Source organism: Rhizophagus irregularis, chromosome 11, assembly GCF_026210795.1.
Source record: "Rhizophagus irregularis chromosome 11, complete sequence".
Taxonomy (NCBI): Eukaryota; Fungi; Glomeromycota; class Glomeromycetes; order Glomerales; family Glomeraceae; genus Rhizophagus; species Rhizophagus irregularis.
Genome location: NC_089439.1, coordinates 2,263,693 through 2,279,648, shown reverse-complemented (window position 1 = coordinate 2,279,648; position 15,956 = coordinate 2,263,693). Strand labels below are relative to the sequence as shown.

Here is a 15,956-nt window from a genome sequence, read left to right as displayed (position 1 = left end):
ATTAAGACATCTTAATTCTGGCCGAAATTGTGATATTATTTTTTAATCACGTGATTTCATTAGAAGATGGATATTTTGAATTAATTATGTAGATTTTCTAATGATGTATTCTAATTCGTCGTTTAAAGTAAATTTTGCATTGAAGATAGAAAATTGATTAACCTTATTCTGATTTATGGGATTTTCGTCAATAATCTCCTCTATTTTATTGCAGTCGTTCGTTTCCTTACAATCTGGACAAAGTTTTTGAGATTTTCTCCTAGTTCTCATATTACTTAAATTGATACTTTGAACATATGGAGTTCTTTGTTCGTGATCATTTTTTGATGGAATTGTAAAATGATTATAATAACGATAAATTGTCGGTCACACAAGTCAAATAGCGGAAAAAGAAATTTCTTTAAAAAAATCGTCTAAATAGAAAGTAAAATCAAAAAAAAAAATTTTAATTTTCGGTACTTCACTTTTTACTTAGATGATTCAGAAGAAGAATTAGGGTTGTGAAATTGTGTAGTGATTGCAACAAGCTTCTGTAAGTTTTCTAAAGTAAAACTCGATAGGCCGTATTTCAGAAAGTGTTTCTTTTGAAGATTTTTAAAATTATTTGCAATTTCTTCAATCTTATTTACTTTGCTGGAAACTAATTTAACGCAATCAATTGTTTCTTTACAATTATAATAAAGTTTTGGGAGCTTTCTCCTAATTCTTTTGTTATTATCGAGATTTATTTTTGAATGTAGAGATGCGTTCTACTTCGTTTATGCGACATTAGATATTGCGAGTAACGAAATAATTTACGTAAAAATTTCATAACTCTTTTTATAAGAAAAAGGTCCATCCGGGAATTTTAGAATTTTGGAATAAACTATTAGTTATTTTATTTGGTTGAGTTTTACGCGTTTTATATTGTGTAGCGTTCGTGCTTTATTCAAGATTAATAAATAAATCATTTGTTACTATATCGTATTCATCATAGTATATATATAGCATACGAGTATATTATAAACTTTGTTATTGACAATGTAATTCCAGTCGAATATTTAAAGAATGACTGCATTATAGTAATGTGACAAATGGCAGCAGTAGAGATATGCAAATGTTATATTTTACTAAAATCTTTATTAAGCTCATGAATTATTACTCAATAGGCTTTATTGAAAATAAATTGTCACCTAACTCCTCGCTGAACGCCGATCCTACTGGGCGTAACTTTAAGGATTTATCATACAGCTTACAGCAGGATCGGCATCGTGCATGAATAGAAACCACAAAACGGAGCTGCATTTATTATTAGATCAGTTTGATAAAGTCTACATTTAAAACAACCCACGTGAATTTGTGAAACTCGTTTCCGAAAATTTGGACTATTTCACAATATTTCACAAATAGTAGTTATGTTGTCATTTGATGTTTATAATGACATCTCTCCATTGTTTTTCATTTTTTAAGGACTTGAGTAGGATATTGTATTTTTATACTAGCTATACTGCTATAATACACGATTAAAATATAAAATTACATCATGTGCAACTTTAATAATTTTGATGTACACATTCCAACTTAAAAAAAAGGCAGTTCGTTTAGATTGAAAAAACATTTCAGATTGATTAATTTGAACGTATTCATCCAATTACATATGTTATTCCTAAATAAGAATAATCAATTTTTTATCTTCAATGAAAATTTACATTAATTAAAAAGAGTTCATGTTTAAAGACTATAAAATATAAAATTTATAAAACGTGATTTATTTGAATGTTCATTTCTAATAAAATCATGTCATTCAAAAGTGCACATACTTTTTTTTTTACACATCCCTAATAATAATATAATTACTGATAAAAATGAAACTTTGAATAATACGACTACAATACCTACAATTAAAACAATGTTAACAATTTTTCGTCGTAAATGTCAATTAACAATCATATATAAAAGTGAAAGGCAAAAACTCATATTTTTTCCTGAATCTGTTAATATTCTAAGTCAATGTCTAAACTTAAACCAACTCCTAGACCCGAAAATAAGTCAATGCAAAATCAAAAAGAAAATTAGAATTAGCATTTTTTTTTCTTAAACAAACCATCCCTGTCCCTAACCCTAAGTTAATGAAGCCAAGACTTCCTGATTGCTTAAGTCACTTTCGTCTGGAATATTCTCAAGAAATTCTTCAGTAGAAAGGTCACTATCAGAGCCATCACTGGACATAGATTCAATATCACTCATTGACATTGTTAAAGCCGTAAATAATCGTAAATAATAAATGAGAGAAAAGAAAAATAAGGGGAGTAAAATGGCGTGATCGTAGGTAAAAAGTTTGGATAAATCACGTGACTATCACAAATATCCCAGCAACATCAAAATATTCATCACCGGCATCACACCCACCGCGTTTTCACTGTTTATATTTATCTGGAGGGACTTTGCCTCCATTATTTTTTTCACATCCATTAAATGTCACCGGTCACGTGGGGTAGAATTTTAATTATAAAATTGTTGGTGTTACAATGGTAAATAAATATCCGACAAATAAATTTAAATAATTCCCATTCATACTTTGTTCACTTTGAGAAATAAAAATAAATAATCCCCATGCACACAAAAAGATTATGCTGGGTGCATAAAATGCATCACGCACAAAATCTAAATTCCCTTTCTTAATTACTAAATTTGTTGTGTTTTTTTTTCGTATAAATTAATGATGATCATGCCCATTAATGTAAAACAAGATAATTTAAATCACTTGTCGATTAATTTAGAATGAATGATTGTTTTTGATTATACGTGTTCTAATATTAACAATTCTTATTTAGTCTTAATTCCTAGTAAATGCGATGAATGAGAGCACTTATTGGTTGGTCGTTGTATAAAAAAAAAAACAAAATTCCTATTGAAACAATCATGCACCCATTCATGGATGAAACAGCACTTGATTTATTTTCTTTGTATCCAAATAATTACAATTTATCATCAAAGAATAATTATCTATAATTAGTTAAAAAAAGAAATTGTTTAAGCCAATTAGCCAATGTCCTTGATCCAGAATCTTTGGAGTTCCAGAAGTTCCGTAATAAAATTACAAATCAAAAATAATTTCAAAACCTCATAAAACATATTAAAATTTATCTTCTATTTAGTAATATAATGAACCTAGATTAATCATTTCCTTTTTTAAATGAATATCGATTTGTTTATACTAAAAAGCCGAGATTACACTCAGAGTAATAAGTATTCATTTTGCGATCAAATTCATTATATATATATATAACCAAATCAAAACGTGTGCAACGCGTCCATATAAAATGTAACGCGCAGTGAAGATTCAGAATATATCATGCCCGAGGGAAAAATTCATAACCGAACCCAAATATGAAAATAGGAATGTATCAATTATTTTTAGATATGATTGAGTTTGGAAGATATTATTTATATGTTCTTTTTGTTCATGTATATAATATATAAATAAACCAAATCATCTTGCATTACAGAAAAAGTATAAATTGTTCACCAAATCTTATTATTTCAATAATAGAAATACAAAATACTAATACTTTCCAAGAATACCAAAAGTATTGTTTTGCTTTTTTATATTAGACCCTTTTTCCAAATAATTTATTACTTATTATCTATATTATCTATTGTGTCCAAAAAAAGTAAAATAATAAACTGTTTCAAAAAGTCTTTGTGGATATACCTCATTCATTTATTTAATATTCTTGAATTAATCGATGATTATACTTTAATACTTATGAAATATAAACTTATCGGATATTATGTAGTAAATAAGGTTTTGAACTAGACAGTCATTTAATTAGTAATTAAATTACAAAGGATAATTTGGGTAAAATTTTTTTCGATAATGAATTATTTAACTTAATTAGTTCATTTATTTCATAATTGGGAATTACTTTATTTCATTAAGTTGGAATGAAGTTTGATAACTTGAAAATCCTGTACCCCATAAAAAATTTATTCCGGGTTTTTTTTATTTCATGTTATTTCCGTAAATGTATCATATTTACGAAGTTTTTACATTTATAGAGTATGTAATTAAAATGAACCGTTATTTTATTTTGCAATGTCGTCAAAACGTTCAAACTGAAATCGCAATACGTTCAAAAAATAAAACTAAATAATAGCAAGTGAGTTAGGAAAAGACCTCCTAAACTTTGTCCTGATTGCAAAGATACGAGTAATCGTGTTGAATCTTTTTCTGATAAAGTAAGTAAATTCGAAAAAATTATCAAAGAGAGAAGTCGATAAAATTTCCAAGTTTAATGCGAAATTAAACTTAGCAATATACCGTGCGAGGTGGAATATGATTTATCACAATTTACTAACAATTATTTTACAATATCATCAAAAATCATCACGAACAAAGAACTCATATGCTCAAAGAATCAATTCAAGTAACATGAGAACTAGGAGAAAACCTCAAAAACTTTGTCCAGATTGTAAAGAAACGAACGACTGCAATAAAATAAAAGAGGTTATTGACAATTTTCATGAAAATCCTATAAAGCCGAATAAGGTTAATTCATTTTCTATCTTCAATGCAAAATTTACTTTAATCAACGAATTAGAATACATCTTTAGAAAACCTACATAATTAATTCAAAATATCCATCTTATAAGTATCATAATAATTACTGTTAATATTTACATTTATCAAGGCAAAATCGACTCTCGGGCAATTAGCAAAAATATTTTCAAATAATTTATCAAAAGCACAAATTTTATGAATTAAGATTATTAAGAAATTATTTAAGATGGTATGATAAGTTATGTAGATTATTTTATCGAATGTACGAGTTTACGAAATACATTCGTAAATTAATGAATAAAAAGGGACAATAGAATCACGTGCTAACGGCCTTATCCAAGATTTCATAGGTAATACAAATATATAATAAACTATTTTGTACAACATAATAAACTAGTTACGAAAATGATTCATTATTATCGGCGTTTTACTCTAATTGTGTGACATTTCTTCCATTTTTTTTCAACTACTTTTATTTTTATTTTTATTTCACGGAGTAAATATTCTTTAATCGCTGTTCAACTTCATTGGTTCCACTCCTTTTGTATTGTTTTATTTCGTTTAGCTTTTACTGAAGCAGCAAGCAAGTTGAAGTCTTTATTTATTTTTATATTAAATATTTAATTTTATTCTATCAATTTAATCTTTAATAGAAGGGTTTGATACAGTACTTCTTTTTTTTTTACATTTTTAGCAATTAATATTATAAATTTCCTTTAAAAATATACACATATACTTTTTTTGGCGGTAATAACTAAAAAAATAAATTTGAACCAGAAATATAATACTAACGATAAATTGTAGTTACACGAATAAAAATAGCAAAAGTAATAGCAACAAGTTTTTGTAGTATTCTGAAGATAAACTCGATATGTCGTATTCCAATTCATGAATATACTTATATCCATAAAACTAACCTTATTTAGAAATCACCATTTTTTTTAATTCATTCTTTTCGTAATAAAAAAAAATTACAAAAAAAAATGGTAATTGTTTCCTAACACTTTTTTTTTGAGAAAATAAGTTAGTCTCGGTTTTTATTAAAAAAAAAACTCAAATTATAATTAAATTTGTAAGTCATGATGATTTAATAATTTTAATTTTAAAAAGATAAAATTAAGTAGTAAATTCATTATTATTTGATTGGTTCAGGATCCGAACAATATTAATAATACTGTACTTAGATAAAGAATTGTTTAAATATAGAGATTTAAAATAGTCTGAGATTTCAATAAGAATTTTAAAGATATGTAGTGTTCAATTTTTATATGGACTTCAATTATCAAAAGACCATCAATAGATCCTATTTGAATTAAAATTTTGTATTCATATTTCAATTTTATTTAGCAACATATCAAAATTTGAATATAATAATGATTGATCGCCTCCCTATGATATATTTGTGCATCGACCAGTTATATCATGGCAATAAGGCCGATCCTACGGAATCACGACATTTTCAAATATTTATATGACCTATAAGGGACTCAGTAATTGGATGAATACATTCAAATTAACCAATCTGGAATTTTTTTTTAATCTAAACAATCTAAACGAACTCAAAAAAAAAAAATTATTCTAACTAGTTTGCTGGGAATAAATAAAAATCTACTATGCAATATATAATTATATGCAGTATAATATTTATACCGCCGCAAATTTTAAAAAACATAATAATAAACAACAAATATATCACAACAATGTGTAAGTTTTTATATGTGCACACTTGCTTTTTTTTTTATTGTAAATTATAATTAATTTAAAACCTTAATCAAAAAATTCATATAATTTCTTAATATAACATAATACAAATGATGTTTTCGATTTATGAAAATTTTTTGTTCGCGTGAAACTTAACTCAATCGAATCAAATATAAACGATAAAAAGCATAATTTTAAAATTGGAAAATTATATTTCCTATATCGAAAATGTTTAGGTTGGGAAAAATCATTTTTTAAATTTAATTATTCGAAATATGTTAATTCTTTTTGCTAGAAGAACGATAATTTTTATTGTTGTGTTGAAATTTTGGGTTGTAAGATCAAGCCAATTTTTGTAAATTTTCTAATGTGAAATGTGATAAATCGTATTCTAATTCACAAGGAATGTTATTCTTTTTATTGTTGCAATTTTGGGTTGCAAAATCAGCCAATTTTTGTAAATTTTCTAATGTGAAACGTGATAAATCGTATTCTAATTCACAAGGAACGCTATTCAAAGTGAATTTTGCACGGAATATAGAAATTTTATTGGTCTTCATAGGAAGATTTTTACGAAAATTGCCAACGATTCCTTCTAATCTACTATTTGTTTTATTTAAAAATAATCGTTCGTTTCCTTACAATTCTGACAATGTTTTGGTGGCTTTTTCTTTATTCTTTTGCCACCTGAGTCAATTCGAATTTTCTGATATACATTAACATTTCGAAATAATCTAGTCTTGCTTATTTTCATAACGTAAAATTTTTACATAGTATCTTAAATAATTTCTTAATTATATCTTAATTCATAAAATTTGTGCTTGTGATAAATTATTTGAAAATATTTTTGCTAATTGCCCGAGAGTCGATTTTGCCTTGATAAATGTAAATATTAACAGTGATTATTATGATACTTATAAGATGGATATTTTGAATTAATTATGTAGGTTTTCTAAAGATGTATTCTAATTCGTTGTTCAAAGTAAATTTTGCATTGAAAATAGAAAATGAATTAACCTTATTCGGCTTTATATGATTTTCATGAAAATTGTCAATAACCTCTTCTATTTTACTGCAGTCGTTCTTTTCCTTACAATCTAGACAAAGTTTTTGAGGTTTTCTCTGAACATATGGAGTTCTTTGTTCGTGATCATTTTTTGATGACATTATAAAACGATTATAATAATAACGATAAATTGTTGGTTTACCCAAGTCAAATAGCAAAAAAAATTAATTTCTTAAAAGTCGTTTAAATAGAATACATAATAAATAAAACGAAGTAAAAAGTAAAAAAAATCAAAAAAAAAAAAATTTAAATTTTCGACGAGATTTTGCAAATGTAAATGAGAAAGAATAGTAAAGTTTCGTATTTCACTTTTCAGTTAGATGATTCAGAAGAATTAGGTCGTAAAATTGTGTAGTAATAGCAACAAGTTTTTGTAGATTTTCTAAAGTAAAATTCGGTAGATCGTATTCCTATTCACATGGAACATTATTTAGGGTAAATTTTGCGTTAAATTTAGAAGCTTGTTGATTGCTTCTTTTGAAATTTCTTCAAGCTTATTTACTTTGTTAGAAACAAATTTAACACAATCAAATGTTTCTTTACAATTATAACAGAGTTTCGGGGGTTTTTTCCTGATTCTTTTGCTATTATCAAGATTTATTTTTGAATGTACGTATTTTGTTTATGATATATATATATATATATATATATATCGACCATGAGACGTTAGATATTGCAAGTAATGAAATAATTTACGTAAATATTTCATATCCTATTTATAAAAAAAATAAAGTTACTGAAAACGCGTTTTATATTGTGTAGCGTTTGTTAAATTTTATCGAAAATCTGTACTCACGCGACATTATAATAGCCAGTAAGTATGATAAGTATGACAGCAGAGGAATTATTTATAAAAAATTAGGTAATTTGTGTTGATTTTGTGTACTAAAGAATAATATTTGTTTTCAAGGATAATTATCTAAATTTTTGTATTGTACTTTAATAAAATTTTTTGTTTTAAAAAAAAAATGGGATTTGATCATTTTAATATACAAAAAGATATAAAGGAACTCGTGTTTTTTGTTCTACAAAAAAAGATAAATTTTTTCCTTGTAAAAAAAGGTAATGATAAATCATCGATTCATTTATCTGATAATTAAAATACGCCAAGCAAATTTATTTATTGACGTAAATTAATCTAGTTATTTAAATTAAAAATAAACATAAAATAAAATAAAATAAAACAAATAAAAAAATTTTTTTTTCACATTGAATTTTTTTTTTACCCCTTGATAGTTTTCTCGTATTTGTACTTTCTATTGATGCTCAATAAAAATTTTGTTACATGAAGAGATACATAATCTTATGATAAATCGAATATCTTGCAGATTTTCCTATAATGTTTAATAGCAATCATATTGTTCGACTTTATAAAGCTTAACATTTAACAGAGGATCTTCTCGATTATTAAACTCGAAAACGGAAAATTATCGTAATACTTACTGTAAAATGATGTGATTTTATACGCTGATAAAAAATTGAAATTTTTAATATATGCATATATATAATGGAAAATGTTTATTACTATCTGTCTCAACAACCATTCAGTTTTGATAAATGAATACGATATGTATGTGATTATGGAAGTTCTGATATTATCTTACTATTTAAAAATAAAATAATTAAATAATAAAATAAAATAAAATAAAAAATAAATAAAAAAATAAAAATAAAAATAAATAATAATTAATAATAATAATAAATAATAATAATAATTGTACGGTCATTAAAGAAAGATAAACGAAAATCACTAAAACATGATTTGTTTTCGTTTTTTTAATTAGGAAATATCTTAAGTATATAGATTCTATAGTAAAATTTAGAGATTAGTATTAGGGTTAGGGTTAAGATTACACGAATGTATAAAATGAGTAATGAATGTTTATAAATTTAATCATTTTATTTGGCTGAAATCTTTTATTAGGGGTATCTTAACATTCTTTTTTTTTTCGGAATAGCTTATAATAGGGTTATTTTTTATTGGATTAATTAATTAAACTCAAAAGTCCAAATAATAATTTTGTGCACTAGCTTTGCCGATTACACACTAATGTGATATGATGTATATAGTATAAGTATATAATATATACTGTATGTGTAATCACTATAAACGTACATACATATATGTATGTTATACAGTACAGTATCTAACATTCTTGAATGAGGGTAATGAAAGTGTAGCCATACTTACATCAAATAAACCTATTTTGGATTATTTTTATTACTGATTTTAGTAATAATGTTCAGTTCGGCATATATATTTGGTACTATTGCAATTTATATTAATTATTGGTAAAGTTTATAATAAAACTGCGGCGAATATATCTTTATTGTATCGGATATCGGAAGTAATTTTTTTTAAAAAAAATAGATTGATGATTTTAGATTCGGGAATTAAAAAATCAAATATTATCAAAATGTTTATTAAATTAAAAATTTTAAATTATCATAAACAATCAAATCATTTGAAACAAGTGTTACTTTAAAAAAAATTTTTATATTTTTTTATTATAATAATTATGAGGCATAAACTTTAGTACTGTAATTACGCGAATTTTTATTGATTCTGATTCAGTTGATTTGTTTGATTTAACGGAGTATACAAATTCGTAATCTATAAAACTGAATCAACACCAATTAGAATGGGCCACGAATCAATATAAATTATATAAATTATATATTTATATAATATTATATTTTTTTTATACATACGATTATTTTAAAATCATAAAACTTTATTTATAAATTAAATTAAAATTAAAATTTCAACAGGTTTTAATAAAAGTGATATTTTATCATTTCACTTACGCTAGAACGGGGATTTATTTCTGCACGTGATTATTAATAAAAATGTCAAGAATAGAACGAGTTTATTTATTATTTTTTTTTCGTGTATAAAAATATTCTTTTTTTTAAAAAAAATATGTCGAGTTACGACTTGGAAATTTCCCCTGGTTACATGTAGTGTTACGACAAAACGGAATCCTCCGCATGACTTTTTTTTTAAAAAAAAATCAACTTTGTGACTTTACTCACTATAAGTCTATCACAAATAAAAATTATTTATTTAGTTGTCCATTGTGCTTCTAAATTGCGCCACATGCGTGAGTCATGCATTATATGTATCAATTGTATCATGTTCCAAACTAGTATCATTCAAAAAAACTTGGAGAACCACAGCCCAATTTAACTCGATATATCCACTGGCTATATAAATGTGAAAAGCATAGAAATATTTTCTTTTTTTACTCATTTTACGACACATCACACTAATTTTCTTTATTATTATTAAAACACAATCAAACGCAAACAAAAAAAATTGTAAGATATATTCCAAGAATGCAAAACATTTATGTATTAAAATTTCAACCTCTTTTTTGTAAGATTTAAAATTAAGCAAAAAAATTTTCTTAATATGTCGAAATTTCGATTTACTAAAAATTTTTTATCGAAAAATTTTTTCATTTTTACTTCTTTTTTTTTTGGTATTTTTTTCTTTTTTTTTGGGGGAGGGCAAGGTACTTTTCATAAGTGTAGAAAACAGACAACAGGCAAAATACAATAGAACGTTTTTTTTATAAAAATTTATTTAAATAATTTCTTTTTGAATTTTTTTTTTAAAAAAATAAATAATATAATGATTTTGTTATTGGAAAAAATAAGTTACATTTATATACATAAAAACAATATACAATAGGTAAGTATTTTGACTGAGCGGATTTCACCAAATATTCCCAGCCATAGCTAGTTTAGATGTGGTGTAACGGCATTATCATGTGATAAGAGTATTACTTCATTTGATCACAAATTATTATTACAAAAATTTGGATTATCCTTCATCGAAAATCTAAAGCAAAATCACCCGTTAAATTATGAAAGGTTTCAACGAAAATTCTAAAATTAAAAGAAAATCAGATCTAACCAAACAACATCTATTTTCTATGTGATTTTTTATAGTTTAATAAACGGTATTTTTTTTTTCTTTGTGCCACAGTAACATGATAAATGGCAACAGCAAAATATTATATGTAAATATTATATTAATATGTCATAATAAAATTAAATAAATAACTTAATTCTTATATTATGAATCGATTATCTACTTTTGTTTTTACAGTAATGATATGATATTAGATATTAAAATAGAATTAAAATCTCATGAATTATTACTGAATAGGCTTTATTGAAAAATAAATTGTCACATGTGTGTCTTTATAAAGAAATTTGTTAATTAGGTAATAAAATGTGCGACTGCGTTATTTTGTATATACATGATGATCTTTTGAATAAATGATCAGTCACTTAATGCCCAAAAAAGGAATTATAACTCCATTATAAAATGTTTTATCCATAGAAAGGAATATTATAGCTGCGTCATGATGATTATCGTTGATTTGAAAAGACAATAGTATTATTATTAGATGACTTGAAATTAGTTTGATAATGGCTACATTTAAAATTAATCGGCCTAAGATAACTAATTCATTGTTTTAATCCTTTGTGTTATTTGAGTATACTGTATAATGACATCTAAAAAAAGAGATTTGCCAATAAATGATTTAAAATTTCTTGTGGATTTCAAACCCGGCAACTTACTTTATAAACATTAGTGCATTATTTTGTCCTTTCCATGGGGAAACATACCACATTGATTGATTTCTACTATTGATATGAACATCAAATGAAGGATTAGATGTTTCAGAATGAATAACCCGGGAATTAACACGTAAATTGTTGAATATTTATTTATAAATTATATAAATAATTGCGCAATATTGGGTGCATCCGATATTGCATCACGTTTTACAATCAAAATTTATTTTATAAAAACGGCTGATTCTCAAAAAGAAAAATCGTTCTTTTTGATCATCCGCAATAATAAGCTTTAATATAATACAATGTCATCAAAAAATGATCACGAACAAAGAACTCCATATGTTCAAAAAATCAATTTAAGTAACTTGAGAACTAAGAGAAAACCTCAAAAACTTTATCCAGATTGTAAGGAAACGAACGATTGCAATAAAATAGAAGAGGTTATTGATGATAATTTTCATGAAAATCCCATAAAGCAGAATAAGGTTAATCAATTTTCTATATTCAATGCAAAATTTACTTTAAACAACGAATTAGAATACATCTTTAGAAAACCTACATAATTAATTCAAAAATACTCGTCTTCTAAGTATCGTAACAGTAATAATCACTGTCGATATTTAGCAATTAGCAAAAATATTTTCAAATAATTTATCACAAGCACAAATTTTATGAATTAATATTTATTAAGAAATTATTTAAGATACTATGATAAAAATTTTACGTTATGTAGATTATTTCGAAATTGTTATGTAATTATGTCGAATATGATTCATTATTATCGGCGTTTTACCCTAATTGTGTAACTAAATGTAAATCTATCCAAATTTCCTCCATTTTTTTTCAATCGCAACAAATTACTTTTATTTTTACTTTTATTTCACGGAGTAAATATTCTTTGATCGCTGTTCAACTTCATTGGTTCCACTCCTTTTGTATTGTTTTATTTCGTTTAGTAGCTTTTACTAAAGCAGCAAGCAAGTTAAGGTCTTTATTTATTTTTATATTAAATATTTAATTTTATTCTATCAATTTAATCTTTAATTGGGTTGATACAGTATTTCTTTTTTTTTACATTTTTAGCAATTAATATTATATATTTTCTTTAAAAATATACACATTTACTTTTTTTGGCGGTAATAACTAAAAAAAATAAATTTGAAACGAAAATATAATACAACGATAGATTGGTAGTTACACGAATAAAAATAGCAAAGAAAGATTTTGCTAATTATTAAATTGTAAAGATTATTCGAATGCCAATGAGAAAGAACAGTAAAAGTTTCGTATTTCATTTTCAATTAGATGATTCAGAATCATCGTTTGAGGAAGAATGAGTGTTGTAAATTGTGTAGTAATAGCAACAATTTTTTGTAGAAAAACTCGATAGGTCGTATTCCAATTCATAAATATATTATATCCATAAAACTAACTAAACTTATTTAGAAATCAACATTTTTTTAATTTATTCTTTTTGTAATAAAAAAAAATTACAAAAAAAATGGTAATTGTTTCCTATCACTTTCTTTTTTAAGAAAATAAATTCGTCTCAGTTCTTATTAAAAAAAATTTCAAAAAAAAAATAGTAATTATAATTAAATTTCTAGTCATGATAATGAGATTTTTTCTTCGATTATATTAAAAAAAGGAGTTGTTTTGTGTGAGAAATAGTTTTTTGTCCGGAAATTTCCGTTTATGATCATCGTTGGAGATTAATTATTTTATACAAGGCGCTTGAAAAGTAGTAAATTCATTATTAATCTGAGATTTATACCAGTTATATGAACGCCCTATAAAAACTAGTAAATGAGTTAAAATTGTTTAATATTTATGCTCATGTGTAATAAATGTCTAAAAAAGCACCATTTTGTTTAATTTTTATTTTTCTGTAATAAGACATAAATAGGACAAAATCTGGCGGAATCACAACATTTTCAATAAATATTTATAATAAAACTTTAGTTCAAAACACGATGCATATAATGCATAAGTCTAGGGATGGAAATCGGTTCGTCGGCTCTAATTCGGTTCCACATCGGGCTCTAATAAATAAAAATATGAGAACAAGTAGAGCATGTGATGATGATCAATCATGCATGTGTGTGATCGTCAGACTAGTCAGTTCTTGAGAAATCGGTTCGTAGTTCAGAACGGTTTCTATGGTTAAAAGTAGTTTTAAGCCTAAGAGGTCCAGAATCTTTTAAATTTAAGATCGGTTCCAGAATCGACTCGAGTCGATCATTTTGAACCGATTCCATCCCTAAGTTGTTGCTAGTGTTGTTAAGTACAAGTAAAACCGAACCAAGCCAAACCGGACCGATGGGTCGACTCGGTTTGACTTGAAGATTTTTTAAGTCACGTCCGGTTCGGTTCGACTTGACTTGTCAAATTGATGGGAGTCAAACCGATGGGTTGATGGGGTCGATAGGCAAGTCGATGGGACCGATATTAATGACTCCATCGGTTCGACTTGGAGGTCAAGTCAATCGGTTCGGTTTGACTTTGACTCCAAGTCGGACCGTTAACAACACTAACCGCGCCTCTTATTGGCCAAAAAAAGTATCGGTTTTTCGTTATATAATCGAAAAAATGTTATTTTTTACCTATAGAAGTGAATATGATGGTAAATAGATTTTGAATATCAGTATGATAATAGTTTCATTTAAAATTTTAAATAATTAATCGGCTATGATAATCAATTTATTCATGGTCAGTATATAATGACATATGTATGAACTGTTTTTAAATAACAACAGGTTGTAAAGAAAATATTTATAAATTGAAGAGTATTGAATTCGATTCTTAACATCCGAATATAATAAATACCTTGCTTTCAAAGATTTTTAATTTTCATTGAAATTTATATTTAAGATAAAGAATAATTTTCTTCAAAGATATATTTATAACTAACCGTTCATTCATTCATTTATTTATTATTCTTTTTTTAGCTTTTCATAATTTTAACACTCTATATAGAAAGGAATACTTATGAAACGCATGCAGCATACGCTTAAGATAACGAATATTCCTTTAAACGATTTTTCAATCAAGTTAATCAGCTGCAACTAAAAATTATTAGAATGTTAGAATTTTTTTTTTTATAGGAATTTTCATATATCAAATAAGCTTGTTTCATTTTAATTGTATGAATTTTAATATACTGATAATAAATGAAAACTTAAATAGAAAATATATTAATAAAATTATATTACTATGAATTAAAGTTACTTGTAACATAGTGTTCTTTGTCTAATTCGTCTCCTTGCTCAAAAAATCTCCAAATTGACTTTCATCGGTATTACTTGCAGACTTTGTTTTTTTTTGAATTTTATGGTAAACTATCTGACATTTTATTATTTAAAAAAAGAGTAAAAGACTAAAAATTAAATCTAGGTTATTATCAAACATCGATAGTGAGAATTGGGATTGGAATAACCGAAATTAGTTTCGGGTTTCGGAAATCCTCTCAGGCTGATTTGTTTACTGAGTCGTGACCCTGTTACAAATTAAATTTATTATTTTTAAAAATAATAAATAAAATTTTTAATTATGAGAAATCTGATAGATTGGTTCAGTGAATTGATTCTAGGAAAATATGTTTAAATCGCTGAAATTTTCTTTGATGAATTGTAATTTTTAAAAACTCGATTAACCTTATGCACTAAGAGAAAAAACAAAAAACCAAAAATAAAAAAAAAACTTCAATAAACTGCAACTAAGTATTTGCAAAATAAGTCAAACAAAATAGCGCCTTCATATGCTCAGAAAATATTTTTAATAGTAACAGCAGGAGAGTTAGGAGAAAATCTCCCAGGCTTTGTCCTGACTGTAAAGAGACAAGCGATAGCATTAAAATTTCTCCTAGTAAAGTAAATAAAATTGAAATATGGTTCATCAAAATTCACTTTAGAAATTTACAAAAATTAGTAATTTTTACGACACAAAATTGCGATAATAATAACGGAAATAATAAATATCATCTTCTATATATTCTAATCTTCTATCCCTTCTGCCCCTCCTACTGTACATCTTTTAGCGACTGAAATCTCT

At 25.4% G+C, this 15,956-nt stretch overlaps 3 protein-coding genes across 3 annotated transcripts; 1 reads left to right on the top strand and 2 right to left on the bottom strand.

The window, feature by feature from the left end:
- Positions 1-6,585: 6,585 nt before the first annotated feature.
- Positions 6,586-6,804, bottom strand: OCT59_002997 (uncharacterized protein; the record flags this gene model as incomplete). Its single annotated transcript, XM_025328624.2, has 1 exon — positions 6,586-6,804. The coding sequence occupies one exon, from the start codon at positions 6,802-6,804 to the stop codon at positions 6,586-6,588; it is 219 nt and encodes a 72-aa protein (XP_025165741.2).
- A 379-nt stretch (positions 6,805-7,183) lies between these two features.
- OCT59_002996 (uncharacterized protein) lies at positions 7,184-7,411 on the bottom strand (the record flags this gene model as incomplete). The annotated part of the gene is made up of 1 exon (XM_066145325.1): positions 7,184-7,411. The coding sequence occupies one exon, from the start codon at positions 7,409-7,411 to the stop codon at positions 7,184-7,186; it is 228 nt and encodes a 75-aa protein (XP_065996058.1).
- Positions 7,412-12,208: 4,797 nt separating this feature from the next.
- Positions 12,209-12,469, top strand: OCT59_002995 (uncharacterized protein; the record flags this gene model as incomplete). The annotated part of the gene is made up of 1 exon (XM_025328625.2): positions 12,209-12,469. The coding sequence occupies one exon, from the start codon at positions 12,209-12,211 to the stop codon at positions 12,467-12,469; it is 261 nt and encodes an 86-aa protein (XP_025165742.2).
- Positions 12,470-15,956: the final 3,487 nt, after the last annotated feature.